The sequence below is a fragment of the Trachymyrmex cornetzi genome, unplaced genomic scaffold (assembly GCF_001594075.2).
Source record: "Trachymyrmex cornetzi isolate Tcor2-1 unplaced genomic scaffold, Tcor1.1 scaffold11, whole genome shotgun sequence".
Classification (NCBI taxonomy): Eukaryota; Metazoa; Arthropoda; class Insecta; order Hymenoptera; family Formicidae; genus Trachymyrmex; species Trachymyrmex cornetzi.
The window spans coordinates 1,101,042-1,118,934 of NW_017295653.1; the positions used below are offsets into that span (position 1 = coordinate 1,101,042).

The window sequence follows — 17,893 nt, forward strand, 5'->3', positions numbered from 1 at the left end:
CTGCCGATGCAAACCGAAAATTAGGGTTTTCACCAAATGCGACTTCAGGTAATGAGGGAAATTCTGCAGTATCTGTAGTACTATCTGCATTTTCTTCCATACATGATATTTTCGACATTATGTCATTTATTTGCTTTTGTAATTGCTCTAAAAATTTCAATAATTGATTATATAAAAAACATAAAAATATATCTAAATCATTTTCTTCTCAAACTTGAATATGCAAAGTAGATACTTGCCTTTTGTTTCATTTGATATATTAGGCTCATTCGGTATGTTATGCATTTGTAAGACAGTTTCAACAGCTGATGTTTTATTACCTAATTTTAGGTAACACTGAGCTGCACGTAGATGTAGTTTGTAACGTAAATTCTCAGGATAACCCAATTTAATCGCCAAATTGATATCATTGATGCAATCCTTTGTATTATCAAAGTTAATAACACTTATATAAACAACTTATAATACTAAATAATACTTGCAAATAGAATAGATAATATAGAATTTGTTACTATAAATAAAATGAATTATAAAAAGAAAAAAGAAAAATAAATGGTTATAAAAAAGCCAAAATATTCTAATGTAGTTCACACTAGCTTTTTATTTACCTGCCATCTGTCCATGTAGAATAGAGAGGCTGATCTATTTGCAATTGCTATTGACAAATTTATACTACTAGAAGGAGCATATATCGCACTATTTGTATATGATTCGAGTGACGCTGCATATTTTTTCGATTGAAACTCTTTGTTCCCAGATAACTTGAAAGCTGTTGATTTTACCAAGTTCTTCTGTTGTTTCCTCTCATTTTTTGTGCTATACAAATTTTTCAGCCAGTAGGACACAAATTTCCTGCATCCCAATTAAAAGAAAACAATATAACTCAGAGTGTATATATTCCCATTAATTAAAATTAATTTTGTTTATTGCTAAAATTTAACTCACATATTAATAGACAAACACATATATTACAGTTAATTAAAAGTAACTAATTAAAAACATAGGATGGGTGAAATTTCATTTGAGAAACAAATTAATATATAAACTTTTCACCATTTTGCTAGAATTAGGAAAAAGAAGAAACTATTTCGAAAGTCGGGATAACGAAAAGCTCTCCCTGAGCGACATGTAAACTTTAATTGTGCGATCATACTCACATAACCTCTTGATTGTGCAATAAACGAGATATTAACTCGTTTTCGTATTTCATGTTCCTTATCTCGTCATTAATTCGAGAAGGCTTCAGCATGCAGTTCAAAGTATCGGTGACCTTATACCAGTCCATCTCGGTTGTGAAAACGTAGCTCGAAAAACGATCGCAAGTAAAGACGAGGCAGGAATGGACTAGAATATGGGCATTGGGCAGGAATCAACAAGAACAGACAAGAGTGAGTTGAAATTACTTGTGACGACGACTGTGACGACAGAAGTTGCTGCAAGCAGCTGGAAGTTGCTAAGGGCAGCGGGGCTGAGGAAGGGTGAGGGAAATCTCCAAATCCAACGTACTGCGCCACTGCGTACTGCGTACCTACTGCGTAATGTAATGCTGTGTTTAATGCGTTCGGTACAGTTCGACGTTGATATACAGTGACATTATGTAAGTAAACTCAGTCACTTGCATTACATAGAATGTCATAGAAGATTAGTGCACTAAAAGCTGCTATACATGAAATGCGCAAAATACAGTCGGTCTTACCTGGTAAGCTAACAAGGACGCAAAGGTACAATCACGGACGAGACACTAATGGTACTATTAAAAACGGCCGGACTTGCGGAAGTTCGCGTGACTGTTAAAATTCAAATGATTTAAGAGTAAGTAAGAAATTGGAAATATAGTACTAATTTCATGATTTATTAATTTCGTAGACACGTATATATGTTTAAAATTTAATAATACTTATTTTTATTTAAAACTGAATTTAACGTTATCAGCTAAGTTTGATTGTCAATATGGAGATAACTGTAGAGAAAAAAAAATTGTAATTTTACAATATATAAGATATAGCGTTAAAATTATGCATACTTATTTATGCTGTATTTATATAATAAAAAATCATAAATTCAATAATGTATTATCGGAATATTTATGTTAGTAATCGCAAATTTGTATCAATTGTCGATAATATCATCTTTCTCCTATATCCCCATCCGCCCTATTGATATTCACGAAATTCGCCTGTCTTTATAATAATATCTCGCCGATGATACGATCAACGCGATGCTACAAACGCTTTGAAGCGTTTTTTTAATCGGTCACTTTGTAAAATTCTTTCTTCTGATTGGTCCATCAAACACTTTAAAGCATTTGTAGCGAAATTTCAACCGCAGTCGCATTCATTTGATGCTTGGTTTCAAATTTGGATCCCCTCTCAAATTCATGGTGGAAAAATACGATGCATATATGTACATTTTATGTACAGCGTGAGAGAAAACGCATATACGTGCATACGATACAAACACAAGAGTAGGAGCACCGGAAAGTGGGGACACCGGGGAGCTGGAAAGTGGGAAATAGGTAGAAATGGGAGGATGATGTGAAACGTGCGTACTTCGTGAAGCGGCTTTGAACAACGTTATTGTACACAATGATCTGCACACGTTAACACATATCTAGTCGGTGATACGATCAACGCAAGAGTCATTACGATTTCTCCAATTTTCATACTCCATGTGGCCACACTTTGGCTAATTCCGTCCGAATATACTTGTGCGCGTGGTCTCGAAAACAGTCTCAGATGGCGTTAATGGTTAACCGATCAGCTGTTCTGCATCGTATATAAATCCTCGTCTCGTTGAATACGGACAACGCGGATTCGCAATAGTATTCATTCAGCGTTTCGACACGCTGCAAGAACGAAGTGCCAGCGTACAGTGGTGTATGTACAGTGGTTCTGAACTTTGACGAATTAAACATAATAATTTTTATAAATAAACTACGAATTGTTAGTGACAGATCTGTGATAATAGTGATAAAGGAAAACGAACTTGAAACTACAAAAATATGCCTCAGGGAAGGAGAAAAGTTCCGTTCAGCGGAAAAGCAAAAAAGCAACAAATGCAAGCTAAAAAACAACGACAGCGAACTTTGCTTGGTATGTGTATTAATTATAAAAATTTTAACAAAGTTTTATTAAGAGGTCTGTTTTTTTAATCTTATCGTTAAGTGAGATTTATTATAATTTATTATTTTATTACATTTTTTTTTCTTTTTTTGCTTAAAAATGTAATGTGTTTACATTAAGAAAAGAAACAGCTTTGTAACTGTTGTAAGATTCTTTAATGATTGATTTAAGTGTTCTAAAACTTTTATAGTGAATTTTATTTTAAAGAATGAAATCTCACTTTGAAAATTGAGCTACTCTTTTCCAAGCTGACTCAATTTTCATTCTTTAGAATGAGATTCTACTCTAAAGATTTTAAAGAATATATTTAAATTTAGTGAAAAAATACGAGTATTTATATTTAAAAATTTTATGATACTTGCAAACTTTTTCTACTAACGTAGCTACTGTTTCATGTTTCAATACTGTGTAATGGCTTTTCAAAAGAGATTTTTCCAATTATTCTCATAGTTGATGGGTTTTTAGCCATGAGTAATAAATCTTTTCATAAGCTTTTTTTCTAAATAACTCAAATAAAAATATCAATATTTTTTCCCAACATTATTTATCTAAGCTTATTATTCTCAAATTTATATAACTTTCCTTCAAAAACCTTAATGATAAATTTCGTCATACACTGTCTATTTTTGAGATGTATTGTTGCAATATTGGGTGTTTTTTATTTAGTGACTCGAATTGACACATAATTCTGTCTTTGACTACTTTCTCTTTAGGATATTTAACAAAGGATATTTGTCGTTCTGCCCAAACGATACGCATTGTTTAGAAGAGATCTTTGTAATCTTTAAAATGTCTCCTTTAGGCATGCATGTCTAGGATCTTTGCTATTCATTGAATTCCATTGAATAATAGAATCACATTTATGTCGAAAAGGAAAGCATCTGTTGCTGGAATGTTGTATATAACACTGATACTCATTCTTTCTTAATCTGAGAACCATTTTCAGATATAAACAAAATCTTGTGGGCATAATATTTATTTCGATATAGCGCATATTTGATTTAAGTAACATAATAATCATATCGATTAAATAACATTTTTTTTTTATGCATATATATATATATATATATATATGTACATATACATGTGTATATATAATATGTACATTTATATATGCATATAAAATAAATATTATTTAAATTATATTATTTATTATGTTACGTAAACAATTTGTCATATATATTATTAAAGTATGTATATAAAGTAAACACAGATAAAAATGATAGAAGTTATAAGTGTGTATGTGTACATACACTATATATAAAATTTATTTATAGTAATATTAATATAAATTTTTTTATTTATTTTTTTATTCCAGTTATTTATTTTGATGATTGTTTTTACATGACTATACACTTTGTATAAAAATAACTACCGGAATGATTCACTTCGATAATTTCTAAAAATCAATTATTCTAAAAACATGTTATTTATTTATGAAATATAAGCTACATTTTTAAATATAAATTCTTGAAGGTTTTAATATGTATCTTAAATGAAACTGTTAAACTGTTTCGCATAATGTCATTATTTTGATAATTTCCATAAAATAGAAAATATGATTTTATATTTTTGGCGATGAGTCATTCGGCCACAAAAAATAAATTAAAAATAAAGCGGGTGGATAAAGCATCAGTGTAATCTATGCTATCTGATTCGCATTATTTTTAAAAGTTTATATGTATATATATATATATATATAAAATTGCAATTTATAGTTATTTTATCAGTAATTTATTAATATTTGTGAAGGATTATTGTTACAAAAATATGTTTCAATTAACAGTAAACTCAGATGGTGATGAAAGCTGCAGCAGTGAAAACAACGTTGATAAGAGACAAGTGATAAAGATAAATGAACAACCAAGAGATAATAAATCTTCGAGGAATAAATATGCACTACAATTCTTTCAAGAGTCCAAGGAAAAATTGCGAAAACGCAAGGAACGAGCCTTTAAAAGTATCGAACCCGCAAGTCTCAAGGATCAAGAAATTTCCGATAATTATTTTCCGCCTGGGATTGACATACCAAAGCGACCTCCATGGGATTTTAATATGACAAAGGAGCAATTGGAGATGAGAGAACAGAGATATTTTAAAGTATGTAATTATGACTATACTAAACAAAATTCTGGCTTATCATGTTACGGACTAATAATTCTTTGTATTTAGGATTACTTAGACAGCATGGAGGAATTAGATAGTTCGAGTTACTTTGAATTGAATTTAGAAACTTGGCGACAACTATGGAGGGTTCTAGAAATGTCAGATATTTTATTAATTATTGTCGATATCAGATATCCCGTTCTAATGTTTCCTCCGTATTTATACGACTATGTGACGAAGAAATTGAAGAAAGATATGATTTTGATATTAAACAAGGTTGATCTAGCACCTCCAGCGTTAGTAGTGGCTTGGAAAGAATATTTTCGTAATCAATATCCAAAATTACACATTTTAATGTTCACATCGTATCCCACTTACAATCTTCACGGTAGTACAAACAATAAGGAGGAGGGTATAAAGAAAAGACGTCGCAAGGGAAAATTGAGAATGGCCGCGGAAGGAGCGCAGAAGTTGCTGGAAGCTTGTAAAGATATTGTTGGGGATCAAGTCAATCTAAGTTCTTGGTATGAGAAGATTCAAGAGGAAATGCATTCCGAATACGATTTAGATGACATAAATCACGAGGATAATGTAACAGTTGAGAAGGAGGATACCACTTACTTTGAACATGAAAAATACAAAAATGGAGTTCTGACTATTGGGTGTATTGGAACGCCGAATGTTGGAAAGTCCTCTTTGATGAATGCATTGATGGGTAAAAAAGCAAGATTATTTGATTATACGATTGCATTATATAATTAATCATTTGTTAAATGATTAATTAAATAGTGATTTCTTAAATTTTTATATTCCATATTTAATGTCATTTGATTTTCATCATCTAATATTTTATTTTACAGGCAAGAAAGTCGTGAGCGTGTCTCGTACTCCTGGTCATACTAAGCATTTTCAGACTATTTATCTTACAAAGACTGTGTGTTTGTGCGATTGTCCCGGTTTGGTCTTTCCTTCGACCGTGCCCAAAGAATTACAAATACTAATGGGTTCATTCCCGATTGCTCAAGTCAGAGAACCATATACTGTTGTACAATTTCTAGCCGAAAGAGTGAATCTACCGAAATTATTAAAGATTCCACATCCGGAGAATGATGACACGTGGTCCGCCATGGACATCTGCGATGGTTGGGCTATTAAAAGAGATTTCAAGACAGCACGAGCAGCTAGATTGGATACATATAGGGCAGCAAATTCATTGTTACGAATGGCATTAGAAGGAAAAATTTGTTTGTATATATATCCACCGAATTGGACCATTGATAAAAGTATTACTTTATTCTGTCTTATCATACACAGATAAGATTATTTGTCTGTGAAAAAATTGTTTAAACAACTATGTATAACATGTATTCTCAAACAACGTAAATTTTTTTTTTTTAGAAAAATGGGAAAATCACGTAGATGTTGAGACAGTACGATGGATTCAAGCTAGGAATAAAGGTGATAACTTCGGTACACCAACCGAAGATATGTCTTCTGAAGATGAAGAAAGTGATGACGAAAGACTGACGGAATCTTCTATAAGTGTAGCGAATGATAAATCTACGGAATCGTCAAATGAGGAAAACGATGTACCGCTTATAGCTAATAAATTTTCATTGTTATCTGCTGAATAATAAAATAGTTTATTATATTATATCTTGCTCAGATATTTTATTTACCTCTTTTTTTTACACACACAATTGTTTCTTAATATATAATGAGCAATTTGATGATAAAGAATGATTTTCCTGTGTTTTCGCCCGCGAAACACAGTCGTCACTATGGGTACGATCCACTTACGCTGCAAATGCTTCGAAATATTTTTTGATTGATCAATTCGTAAAATTCTTTCTGATTGCTCAACGAAGCATTTGCAGCGTTAAGTGAATCGCACCTTATGATACAGAATATTTTACGAGTAAAAATATATTATTTTGTACAAGCGACTATGTTGCTAATTGCTATATTTTTCTCATTTTTTAATATATTTTTTTAAGGTCACTGTGTGTAATCTGAATTATTTACAATGTGGTCCTAATTTGCAATTATTCTGATTAATTTGTTATTTTGGTCCACTATAAACTGATCAAGGATAAAAAAAATTACATTAATTATTAAGACTTCTTCAGAAACGAAGTAATATGAATTATTTAAAAAATGGTCATAAATCGGTACTTCATACAATTTATCTACAACATTCATACGTAAAATATAATTTCTAGTGCCCTAACATTTGCATGCCTAACATGAAACTGCAAGATACATGACTTCTATTTCTTCGAAAAATATTTTATTTACTTTGGTATTTTAAACAAGGTATTTCTTAATTATGATTTTTATATGAGTTGCTCAGAAATACCCTGTATGTATTTTTTAATTCTATTGAAATTCATTATAACTTCTATTTTGCCACTATAAAAGAATTCTAATTTTTACAAACCAATAATTAAGATCAAATTAGAGAAATTAATCTAATAAAACGCTAATTTACATCGATTGTGTAATGTAACAATATAGCTTTGTAACTACATTTTTAAATCGTCAATTGTTTTCTAAAACAACAATTATACATTACGATGAACAGCATTTAAGCTCCCAAGATCTTTTTCACAGAATAACCTGGTATTGCATAAAAGAATAAAAGCAGAAGTATGATTAATCCAATCGCAATTATGGCTTTCAGTATTGCCCATTTATAGTTGTGCCAAACTATATACTTGATGGACTTTAGTGGATTGAGGAACCACATGAAGGATGCATCCGGTCGACTGCAAAAGAATTAAAAATATGAAAAAATTAACGTCATAAACATAAAAAAAGAAGGATATTGTTGTGTTATACTAACTTTGGCTTATCCAGTGGATCAGGTTCATTTCTGCCAAAACCAGCAGGATTTTTTTCTGCTTCCTCTTTTGTGAGCAAATGTATCTCGGCTTCGACCTTGCCCTGCACAAAGTAATAAAGCATAAATCTGATGATATATGTAAATTAATATAAAATACTAATAAAAATACAAATTTAATATATTTTTAAGTAAAAAATTAAAAGGTTGCTATTTTTTATATAAATACATAACATACTAAGTAAAAAATATCGGTCCGGCTAAATATTTCGAAAATAAGGTATTTGAGAAAAAATAGTTTCATATAAAAGTTGTAATTTTATCAAATGGCAAAATCTATTTAAACTTGAATGCATGTATGTAAACGTTCTCAAAGCGCCAACTTAAAAATTTATAATGAAAATTCTTACTTTTTATCCAATATTATTGTGGTGTACATTAAAACCTTTTTAAAACATTACAATAAAACTTCTTTTGATTAAAGACTTTTCGATCTATTCAGGTATTGCTAGCACTGTGTATAAAAGTCTGACCATCGGACCGATAGTTAAAACCTTTTGAATTTACAAAAGATTGAAAATAAGACGGATTTTCGACAAATTTGAGTTTGCCGTAGTCAACCCATACATCAAAACCATTCAAAACTACCTTTCTTTTCAAAGCTAACTCTTTCATTAAATACTTTTCAAGATGATATATATATGGATTGACGCACGTCGAACTCAAGGTCTCAAAGCTGTCCAGCTGATCCTTTGAATAATACTAGTGCCAGCGATACCTGAATCTATTATCCTGTATGGAAAGGAACTATTGAGAAGTATTGAGAACTATTCAGATTTTTATTTCTATAGTTACTATTCAATTTCCAATAGTAAACTACATATTTCAATAGTACTGAATAATATAATGTCCTTTAACACTACACGACATTAATAGTTCTCTGAATAATTCTGAATAATTCATATTTTTTAACAAATAGTTCCTTTCCATATGGGAACTTATTTATAATTCAAAAATATTTAACCAAAAAAAGTTTTATCATGGTATTTCAAAAAGATCTGAACTTAATTATAAGAATATTGAATCAAAAATAGGAATTTCAATTTAAAATTTTTAATTGCCTTTGAAAGCTTCTTCATACTTACGTTCAAGATCAGATGGATATATTGCCGTTTAGTAAAACTGTACAATTATTAATAAGAAATATTTTATTTCTCAAATGCCTTGTTTTCGAGATATTTACCCAGTTCGATACTTTTTGCTCACTCTATATTTAACATTTTATATTTATACTTAGTGATATCTTTTTACCGTCAGCTCCATGTCTTCATTCTCTTTCTTCACATAAAACGGCCACCATCCCTTTATACGTTTTTGCTTGAAAATGTTAACCGTTGGCACAGATCCGTCTGTTTTTAGCATGCTTAACGAGCAGAGCTTACTATTTTTTGCTCCTCGGGGAAATCGATTGAGATCGAGTGTTATTGCGCCCAAGAAATCATCTGCTGAGAAATGATCTGCATCCCAGACCTGCAGAAAGCGTCATTATTTTTATCTATCGGAACGAGATCGAAAGTATCATTTAATTACATTACCTGTAATTCTAGGCGTGCTGGTATTTTACATTCGGTTTCGTCCCAGCTAAATAGGCTTTCTTTACGATTAATAACGATCTTTTCTTCCGCTACCAGATAATCGAATGGAAATATAAAGCGCCAGTTAAAGTTTCCTTCGCCGGTTAATGATCGATAATGAATATCGGTGGATTGACAATCCTCCGGTCCCTTTAGCCATCTATTAAGTAACGTTAAAATGATATGCAATATAATTATTATAAAAAATTAAATAAAATTTTAAACAAAGTAACGTATTTGATTAAACAATTGTTAGAGAAATATTTCGTAGTTGAGAGAAATTACATTTTATTCATTATTATCAATAATAATTAAGATTAATATCATTCTTTTGATCCAATTATATATGAAAAACGTTGATGAAAAATTTATTTTCCTTAGAAATCTGTATTCACCCTTTTACATAAATGTCGCTCATCTTCTCGCCGGTGAAGAATGCGTCGTCTTCCAAGACGACGTCGTCTGTATTCCACATGATTACTCTCAATTCATAGCTCTTGGGCTTTCTCGGTGAAATGTCGATGGATGGTCCCGGTGAGGGCATGTCCATTGGAAACATGTCCACCCACATTTCCAATTTTCCCTGTTCAATACCTGGTTTTTCGGGATTATAGAGAGGTCGGGTCTCCACATGCTCAGGTGCCAAGGCACAACCTATTCGCGGAAAAGCGTTCCATTGATGAAGAACGGCTAAGGCGAGATGTTCTTCCATTCCTAAAAGAAAATAATCTTTTATGTGATATATGTAATTTATGTGATGTTTAAGTCAACGCTGCATCAAGAACATAAATCCTCTTATATTAGACATATTATATTAAATTATATTTTATGTTATACAATTTATCTATTTATATAAATTTATTTCATATGTATTTTTTCTTTATGTAATTATTATTAACTTTTTTCGACTATTGTAATTAAATAAAATTTAATTATATATAAATAATTGTTAAATAATATTTGTGTAGATATATGTATAATAAATCAAAATATACTGTAGAATAGGATAACTTTGGCCCATATTTTGATATTACCAGACAGCATGTCAAAATCTATTGACATAAACATCTTAAGACATTTTTTATCTTATGTCCCAATTTTAGATCCGTGTTGTGTAGGCATTTTTTTAAATTTGGGCCAAACTTATCTCGATTAAACCAAAGTTACCTTCTATTTTACAATATATGTATATAACATATATTCAAATACTGAAGTATTGATTATGTATTTTTGCATTTCGATCTTTTCACGTACCCTTTGTATGTACATAAAATTCCATTTCCTCGTTTGAAAGGGAGAAAGTTTTTCTACCGATTGTAACACGACCGTGAGAATATATCGGCCCATCGATTTTACCATCTTTGCAAAGCTTCAAGAGTATTTGAGTCGGTTTCATCGCATCTCTCCATTTATTATAGCCAGATCTGGAACAGAAATAACGTCTAATCAACTTCGTGCATCGGAATTGCGTTCTCGCATTTTTGCTTCTGTTATCCGATATATTAGTCTAGAAGGTAAAATATATTTTTCACACACACACAACACACACACAACGCAAAGTCTAAAAGTGATATGTGTTAATGTGTAGTAGCTACAAATCAGCAAGTAGACAATTATAGTGTACAGTGTATAATGTAGTTCTTAAGAAAATGGTTTTAGCGTAAATGTGTGTTAAACAAAAGAAATTACGATGAAAAACTAGTTATTAACCCTTATTAAAAGTCATGGAATCGCTAATTTTAGATAAATAATTACTACTGATGTGATAAAGTTGTTCTGTTGTTAAATTACCGAATTGCGTGACACGATTTATTTCATTGCGGGAAAAGATCTCATTTATCATCGTAATATAATGCTATTCATTATACAAGGTGCAATCCGGATTAGATCGCTAAACTTAAAAATTTTAAATCGTGAAACAAATAAAGCTTTTTATTTTGAGTTTGCTCGCAAAAACTTCGTTCAAAAAAGATATTGACTTGTTATAGTATAAATTATTGAACTGATTATGTTTACTTTGAAACAAAAAGTGTATGCCTCTTAAATGCCTGCAATTATTGAAACGGAGGATATAGCAAACATGCGAAGAAATTACAGACGCACAGTGTTAATCAGCTACTTGTTCTCTCATCGATAGCTGCAATGCAATGCTTATCTTAGAGCTGGAAGCTATTATTTTGAATATAATAATAATAATAACACAGTAATAAATGTAATTTAATAATAACATTTTGATTACTGTAAAGGAATAAAGGGAATAAACTTAAATTATTTCGATATTATTTATTCCTATAGTAACTTAAGAAGTTAATATATCTTGTTTGCGAATAAACTTTCAGAGGTAATTTTTGTTTGTTTTAAGTTTCTAAATTCATATTTTTTAAGTTTGATGGTTTAACTAAGAAATACTTTGTATATATAAACTTACTCGTCGTATTTCTTCGCGAGTCCGCATGTAGCTCGATGTCTACTGTAGAAGCGGTTTTCCAGGTCGATCTTGGTCTCGCCGATCATATCGTCTGTTCCGACCAAGTCCCAATCCAGGACTTGCACCGTCAGCAAAGAGTCCTGCGGAAATGTTGCTTCGATCTCGAAACATCTTGAAAAGAAATTTTTAATTGGAATCAAAATGCACAGAAATTGGGCCCCTATTCTTGAAAAGTATCGCATTACGAAAAACTAGGGAAATACTATAGTATGCGTTATATATATTATGGCATTTCCCTAGTTTTTCGTATGCGATACTTTTCAAGAATAGGGGCCCTGTTTCAACTTTTAAGTATAAAAATTCACAAAAAAAAATGAAAGGAGTAATCAGAAGCATTTTTACAAAGTTTATGCTTTTGCAAGTCATAATTTTCTTCTAAAAAAGCATTTGTAAAATATAAAAATATAAAAAATAATATGATATTAAGATACGCGAAAAATATAATTTTTAATCTGCTGTGTATAGAATAGTATACATACATAATTTATTGAATTCAAAACTTTAACAGACAGATAATTTTCCTGAGAGTTTAAACCAAGTCTCAATACTATTAGAATTCCTCTATAATTGCAAAAAAATTATGCGACCATTGTAATGCTATGCACACAAAAACATACTTTCCAAAGACAGGATTCAGTTGTTTCGACACGTAATTCTCTTTATCGCTGATCCTTTTGCCTCCCAATTGTAAGACCACATAAGGATCCGCTTTTCCATTTAGATCGCAAGGATGAAGATCATTAGCTTTGACGACGTACACCCGTACTAGGACATGGATAGGCTCATTCGATGGGACACCCTGGAAGAATCCGTACTGCGGATCGAAACCCATTACAGTGTGATCTACTAGATCCTTCGGCAGGGGCCACTTGTACACCTTCAGCGCGCCCTTGAAGCTGCCGACAATCCTTGATTCGTCTTCGGTCTCGTCACCAGTCTTTTTACCTCGATACAGTTCGAAAGTATGCAACCACTCTTTAAACTGTTCGAACTCGGGCTGCGCTTCCAGTTCTCCTGGATATATCTTCAGTAGGGCGGTCTTGTTGTACTTGTGTTGAGTTTGCTTTGGACTGAGTCTCGAGACAAACTTTACCGCATTCGTTGGTGATTTCAGACCAAACAGTTTCTTTGTGGAATTAATTCCGGAATTCTTGTCGCCTGAGGAAGCCAACTGACTTTGCGTGACAGCTTCGTCTAGGAGCATTGGCAACGTCCCATTTGGTTGGTTCTGAAATATGGATTTCTCCTTACGCAGTTCTTTGTTTTCCTCGATCATTGCTTCCACTGACGCGAAGTACTTTGTCCACCAGTCTTGGCAGCCATCTCCGTTTTCTAATGAGCCTAAATCGCCTAAAAATGCAACATGTTTTAAAGATACTTTACTTATCGTGTATTATTTAAACTTAGACATTAATTAATAAAGAATTCACGAAAAATGTTGATATTAGGATACAAATTGAAAATAGATTTATCCATTAATACAACAGTTTCTAATTTCTCTCTTAATAGTATAATATAATTTTATTTTATAACAGTACAGATGTTTATATGCATAAATTTAAATATATCCTTTTACCATTAGTTCATCGTATTAAAAAAATGATCATTGGTAAAATTATTGTAATTTAATTAATTGAAGCAATAAATAATATATTGAAATCCGTGTTTTATATGTTGTTATAACATTAACGATATTATAATATTACACCTCACAATTACTAAAATGTTTTAAATAGATATCTTTACCTTAATTAAATAAATACATTTCGTTTTAATTAAATTCAATTTTTCTGAACACACCTATGTTGTTATCATTAGCTAAACTGTGTTTCCTACGTAAGTTTTGCTCCGTTTTATCTTTCTTCGTAGGACCACATCCTAATTCGAATCCAAGAGTGATGATGGTATCTCCATTGTTAGCTTCCAAGTCAGTCATCGATTCTAGTAATGACGTTTGTGGGAATTTCGATTTAGATGGATCAAGAGCTGCGGCATAAATAGATAAAGTTTTGAAACTAAAACACTAGAAATATAAATGTAATATCTGCAAATAACAAATTATTTTTTAATACAACTTATCAACTATTAATTTAATTTTTATTTCTAACATTTCAATAAATAATTATAATAAATAATGTAATTTATTTTAAAACAAGACATTACTTTTTTTAAATTACAATTAAAACGAATCTTCGTCATATTCTTCAATAATAGAATCGTGTTATTATTCCAATAAAATTTATATATATAACCGTGTTATATTTATTTAAATAAATATTGTTTTACATTCTTTGTTTGTTCTATTTGTAAAATTCTATTTATATTGCAATTTTATAGCAGTTTTAAAGGGTCTTGCAATTAATCGATTAATTATATATTTACCCGTGCATTGTAACTGATACAAACTCTTCTTTCTTTCCTGAGCGTCCTTTGCTCTTTTAGTTAAAGGGTAGTACATGTACTTGTGAATTGAATTGATGGTGTGAGTACCGACGAGGGTATATCTACCGAAACTCCGACAATCCACCGCTCTTATGGTCAATGGCGGTCGATAAAGTTCCTGTTCAGGAAGCTCTAATTCCAGAAATTTAATTGGTGTGTTGAAATTCGGATTTTTCTTCGCATTTGGTATGACAGACGAATAGAGAATGTGGCCAGCGCATTCAACATCCACGCGCGGCTTGTCGACTGTTAGTAAATGGATTCTTTTCAAATCTCGCAACCCCCAAAAGAGTACTTCGATTCTAAAAATCAATGTTATTAATTAAGAGTGCCATGACAATACATTAATTTATTTATTTATGGTATTTATCTATAAATTAATTATCCTTTATATTCTTGAATATAAAAAATAATATGAGTATTCTTGAATTATAAAAATTTTTTTTATATAAATAATGTATATGTACAGTATTTTTTTAACAAAAGGTCTAACAACTATAATAATGAAAAGTCTAATAACTGCAATGTAAAATTTTGTAACAATTTTGCATTGTTCATAATTAATTATGTAAAAATAATTTAAAAGAATAAAGATTTTTTTTTTCAAATAAAAATCTGATAATAGATTAATTTATTATACATATATATCGATTGGATTTTTTAATAAAAAATATAATTTTATTTATTAATATACTATGTATTTCTAAAAAATTCTAAAAAGTTTTCTATTTGAGAAATTAAAAAATATACAAGAAACTTTTAAATAAATAACCACAATAAATCAATAATGTACCGATATTTAGATAAAGTAGGTCGAATTCCGACGGGCACGGGAAGAATCGGGCCTTGATCTTGACCGGATCCTGGAGTTTGGGATCCGCAGCTGGAATCTTTGGGATCTGGCAAAGTAGGGAAACCGTAATCTTTAGTAGAGGGATATTCCAGTAATTCGAAAACCGCCAGAAGTTCGCCAGCCCTTGAGGCTCCTCTGCTAACATCATACCATTCCAAAGACGGTGGATATTGCGGAGGAATGTAAGACTCGGAGGCAAGTTTGACATGAGGTCGCGCAATCGCCCGACCGATGTACTCCGATTTTCCCTGAAATCGTAAAAAGAGATTTTTATGTATTCAAACGGAGAATTTACTAATCAACCGTGTGGCTTCTCTACGAGAATGCGAGGAAACTGTGTGAAGGAGAACGTTTATTATTTAACTTAACAGATTTAAATTTGATTATGATTAAAATATTCAAGGCACTGTGAAGAAGTGCAAAATGGTGAATCTTGGGATTTGTGAGAGGAGTAGATATTTAATATAATTTCTGCAAATTCTATAAAGTAATTATTCTATAAAGTAATTAAAATAAAACTATTTAAATTATTAAAGTAAATTCGAATTTTTTAATTTAATGTTTATAACAAATAATCAATTTTTAAGAAATTTATATTTATTAATCAACAGTACATATATACGTTACAATAAAATTTATGTTAAATAACGATATGAAGAAATTCTTTATATCATTGTTTGTAAGAAACTTAGATTATGAATTTAAATTATAGAAACTGCACAGTAATAAACACTTTTATGGAATAGAAACAATTTCAACACAAGAAATAACTATAAAATAATGAACGTAAATTCTTTCAATAAATTCTTCGGACAAATAAAGGTTTGTAGATATTCTTCCGAAATTAATGTATGTTTACTATTATAAAAATATTCTTATTGATATATATTTTCTTTCTAATAACAACGTATATTTGTCTGAATATATTTTTGTGACTAAAATACAAATATTAATAGGTAGAGATGTATTTATTTACCACAACAGCATGGAACCAAGTACGGTAAAGGGAAGTCATATGCGTCATTTGCGGTTGTGCGGTTGTGTAGGTAGAAGTGACTTTTCGTCAACTATCGCAGCAATTTCGCAACTTGGAAACTTGCAATCTTCGAAATTCCGAGTTTGCGAATTTCGATATTGCGCAAGTTTATCTATATCCTAACATATAAATATTGAGTGCCATGCCGAGCGTATATTATGTGTAATTCCGATGTGAGTGTCGTGTGACGTGCGTTGTGTTATTTGGCATCCTATAAATGTCAATATGTTTTATACAAACTGTCAAAGCAGAGCCCTCATGCAGTGTTATGTCCATAGCTACAATATGACTCTGTAAAAAAAACGATTACGAAATCATGGAAGCGACCATTCTTTTTAGTAACGTTTTACGCCCGTATCATCAAATCGATGGTAATCAAAAATTGAATCTGAATTTATAATTAAAATTGCATATTTTTCATCGATTTATGCGTTGAATATTTTTTATTTCGGACATTAATCGCGTATAAAATAAAATTTACATATTTATTTGTTCAAAAGCTATCCGACTACTCGACATAATAATCACTTAGTGAATTTGTTAAATGCATAATTACATTACATGCGTGATTACTATACAATAAAAAATTCACTAAGTGATTATTATTTCAAATAATTAGCTTTTGAACAAATAGACAGTAAACTTCACTTTAAAAATAATACGTAAAAATTATGTTAAGATAGAAAGAATGAGGATAATAGAGGAAGGTCACCAATACCGACATACCACTTTGTTTTTAGACAATATTTCTTAAACAAAAGGTAAAAATACGACTTCAAAAACATAAATACAAAGTAAAAAGTGTCTTCTGTCAGATAGTATAAGCAATTTTTATAATACTGTTAGCAATTTTGCAATAATTAAGTTTTTCGTAAGTTATGCAAAAATGAGCGTCTGACAAAATTGGCTCTAAAACTGACACAGTAGGCAGTAATACTACGTATTCCTATTCTTTTTCTTTTACAGGAATTATCTGTATAAAGTATCTATAAGTGAATGTATATAAGATTTTTCAGAATCATTTTACTTCGTTATAAAACATTTTTATTGAATTATATGCATATTTACTTTATGCTGTTCTGCAAGATGCAAATATGTAACGCGATAGTTTTTCTAAAATTGTTTCATATATGCATAATTGCCTTCAGCTCCAATAGACTTATTTGACATTATAAAGCAACATTATAAAGATGAAGTTAGCTCATGTCGTTTTACGGACAGGTATGTCGGTTTACGCTGCATCCCAATTTTAAATTAAAAATCGTATTATGAAAAGAAAAAATAATATAAATAAAACTTATTTCGGAAACTACAAGTATTTAAAATGACGTAATATTATCAATAATGTAGTCACTATTATTTAGACCTCA

General features: G+C 30.7%; 3 protein-coding genes across 5 annotated transcripts in view; 1 reads left to right on the forward strand and 2 right to left on the reverse strand.

Moving 5' to 3' along the window:
- LOC108763030 (SET and MYND domain-containing protein 4) overlaps nt 1-1,301 on the reverse strand; it is a 3,587-nt gene extending 2,286 nt beyond the window's left edge. Inside the window, exons 1-4 of one of the 2 annotated variants that reach the window (XM_018510331.1) lie at nt 1,158-1,301; nt 609-852; nt 240-420; nt 16-147 (exon numbers count right to left, since the gene is read on the reverse strand). In XM_018510331.1, coding sequence (XP_018365833.1) covers nt 16-147; nt 240-420; nt 609-852; nt 1,158-1,285 — 685 coding nt within the window. In that variant the 5' untranslated portion in view covers nt 1,286-1,301. Of the gene's footprint in view, nt 148-239; nt 421-608; nt 853-1,157 lie in introns of both variants that reach the window. The other variant, XM_018510322.1, reaches the window with a different exon arrangement.
- A 1,688-nt stretch (nt 1,302-2,989) lies between these two features.
- Nucleotides 2,990-7,495, forward strand: Ns4 (Nucleostemin 4). The gene is made up of 6 exons (XM_018508850.1): nt 2,990-3,092; nt 4,909-5,222; nt 5,295-5,943; nt 6,089-6,511; nt 6,627-6,853; nt 7,451-7,495. Exons 1-6 carry the CDS (start codon nt 3,002-3,004, stop codon nt 7,493-7,495), a joined length of 1,749 nt encoding a protein of 582 aa, XP_018364352.1. The 5' UTR covers nt 2,990-3,001.
- Nucleotides 7,496-7,726: 231 nt separating this feature from the next.
- The window catches only part of LOC108763044 (otoferlin), a 41,467-nt gene continuing 31,300 nt past the window's right edge, over nt 7,727-17,893 (reverse strand). The window contains exons 17-28 of one of the 2 annotated variants that reach the window (XM_018510344.1): nt 16,764-16,814; nt 15,428-15,735; nt 14,575-14,936; nt 13,993-14,178; nt 12,810-13,542; nt 12,133-12,303; nt 10,959-11,128; nt 10,100-10,418; nt 9,666-9,864; nt 9,382-9,600; nt 8,074-8,174; nt 7,727-7,996 (exon numbers count right to left, since the gene is read on the reverse strand). In XM_018510344.1, the coding sequence (XP_018365846.1) occupies nt 7,816-7,996; nt 8,074-8,174; nt 9,382-9,600; nt 9,666-9,864; nt 10,100-10,418; nt 10,959-11,128; nt 12,133-12,303; nt 12,810-13,542; nt 13,993-14,178; nt 14,575-14,936; nt 15,428-15,735; nt 16,764-16,814 (3,000 nt within the window). In that variant the 3' untranslated portion in view covers nt 7,727-7,815. The remainder of the gene's footprint in view (nt 7,997-8,073; nt 8,175-9,381; nt 9,601-9,665; nt 9,865-10,099; nt 10,419-10,958; nt 11,129-12,132; nt 12,304-12,809; nt 13,543-13,992; nt 14,179-14,574; nt 14,937-15,427; nt 15,736-16,763; nt 16,815-17,893) is intronic. The other variant, XM_018510352.1, reaches the window with a different exon arrangement.

What these genes read in the sequence shown, in the direction of transcription:
- Ns4 (XM_018508850.1), top strand. Translation starts at nt 3,002, where the DNA reads ATGCCTCAGGGAAGGAGAAAAGTTCCGTTCAGCGGAAAAGCAAAAAAG. An exon ending in GAGAACAGAGATATTTTAAA is followed by an intron (nt 5,223 to 5,294) that starts GTATGTAATTAT and finishes CTTTGTATTTAG; the next exon opens with GATTACTTAGACAGCATGGA. An exon ending in TTTGATGAATGCATTGATGG is followed by an intron (nt 5,944 to 6,088) that starts GTAAAAAAGCAA and finishes TTTATTTTACAG; the next exon opens with GCAAGAAAGTCGTGAGCGTG.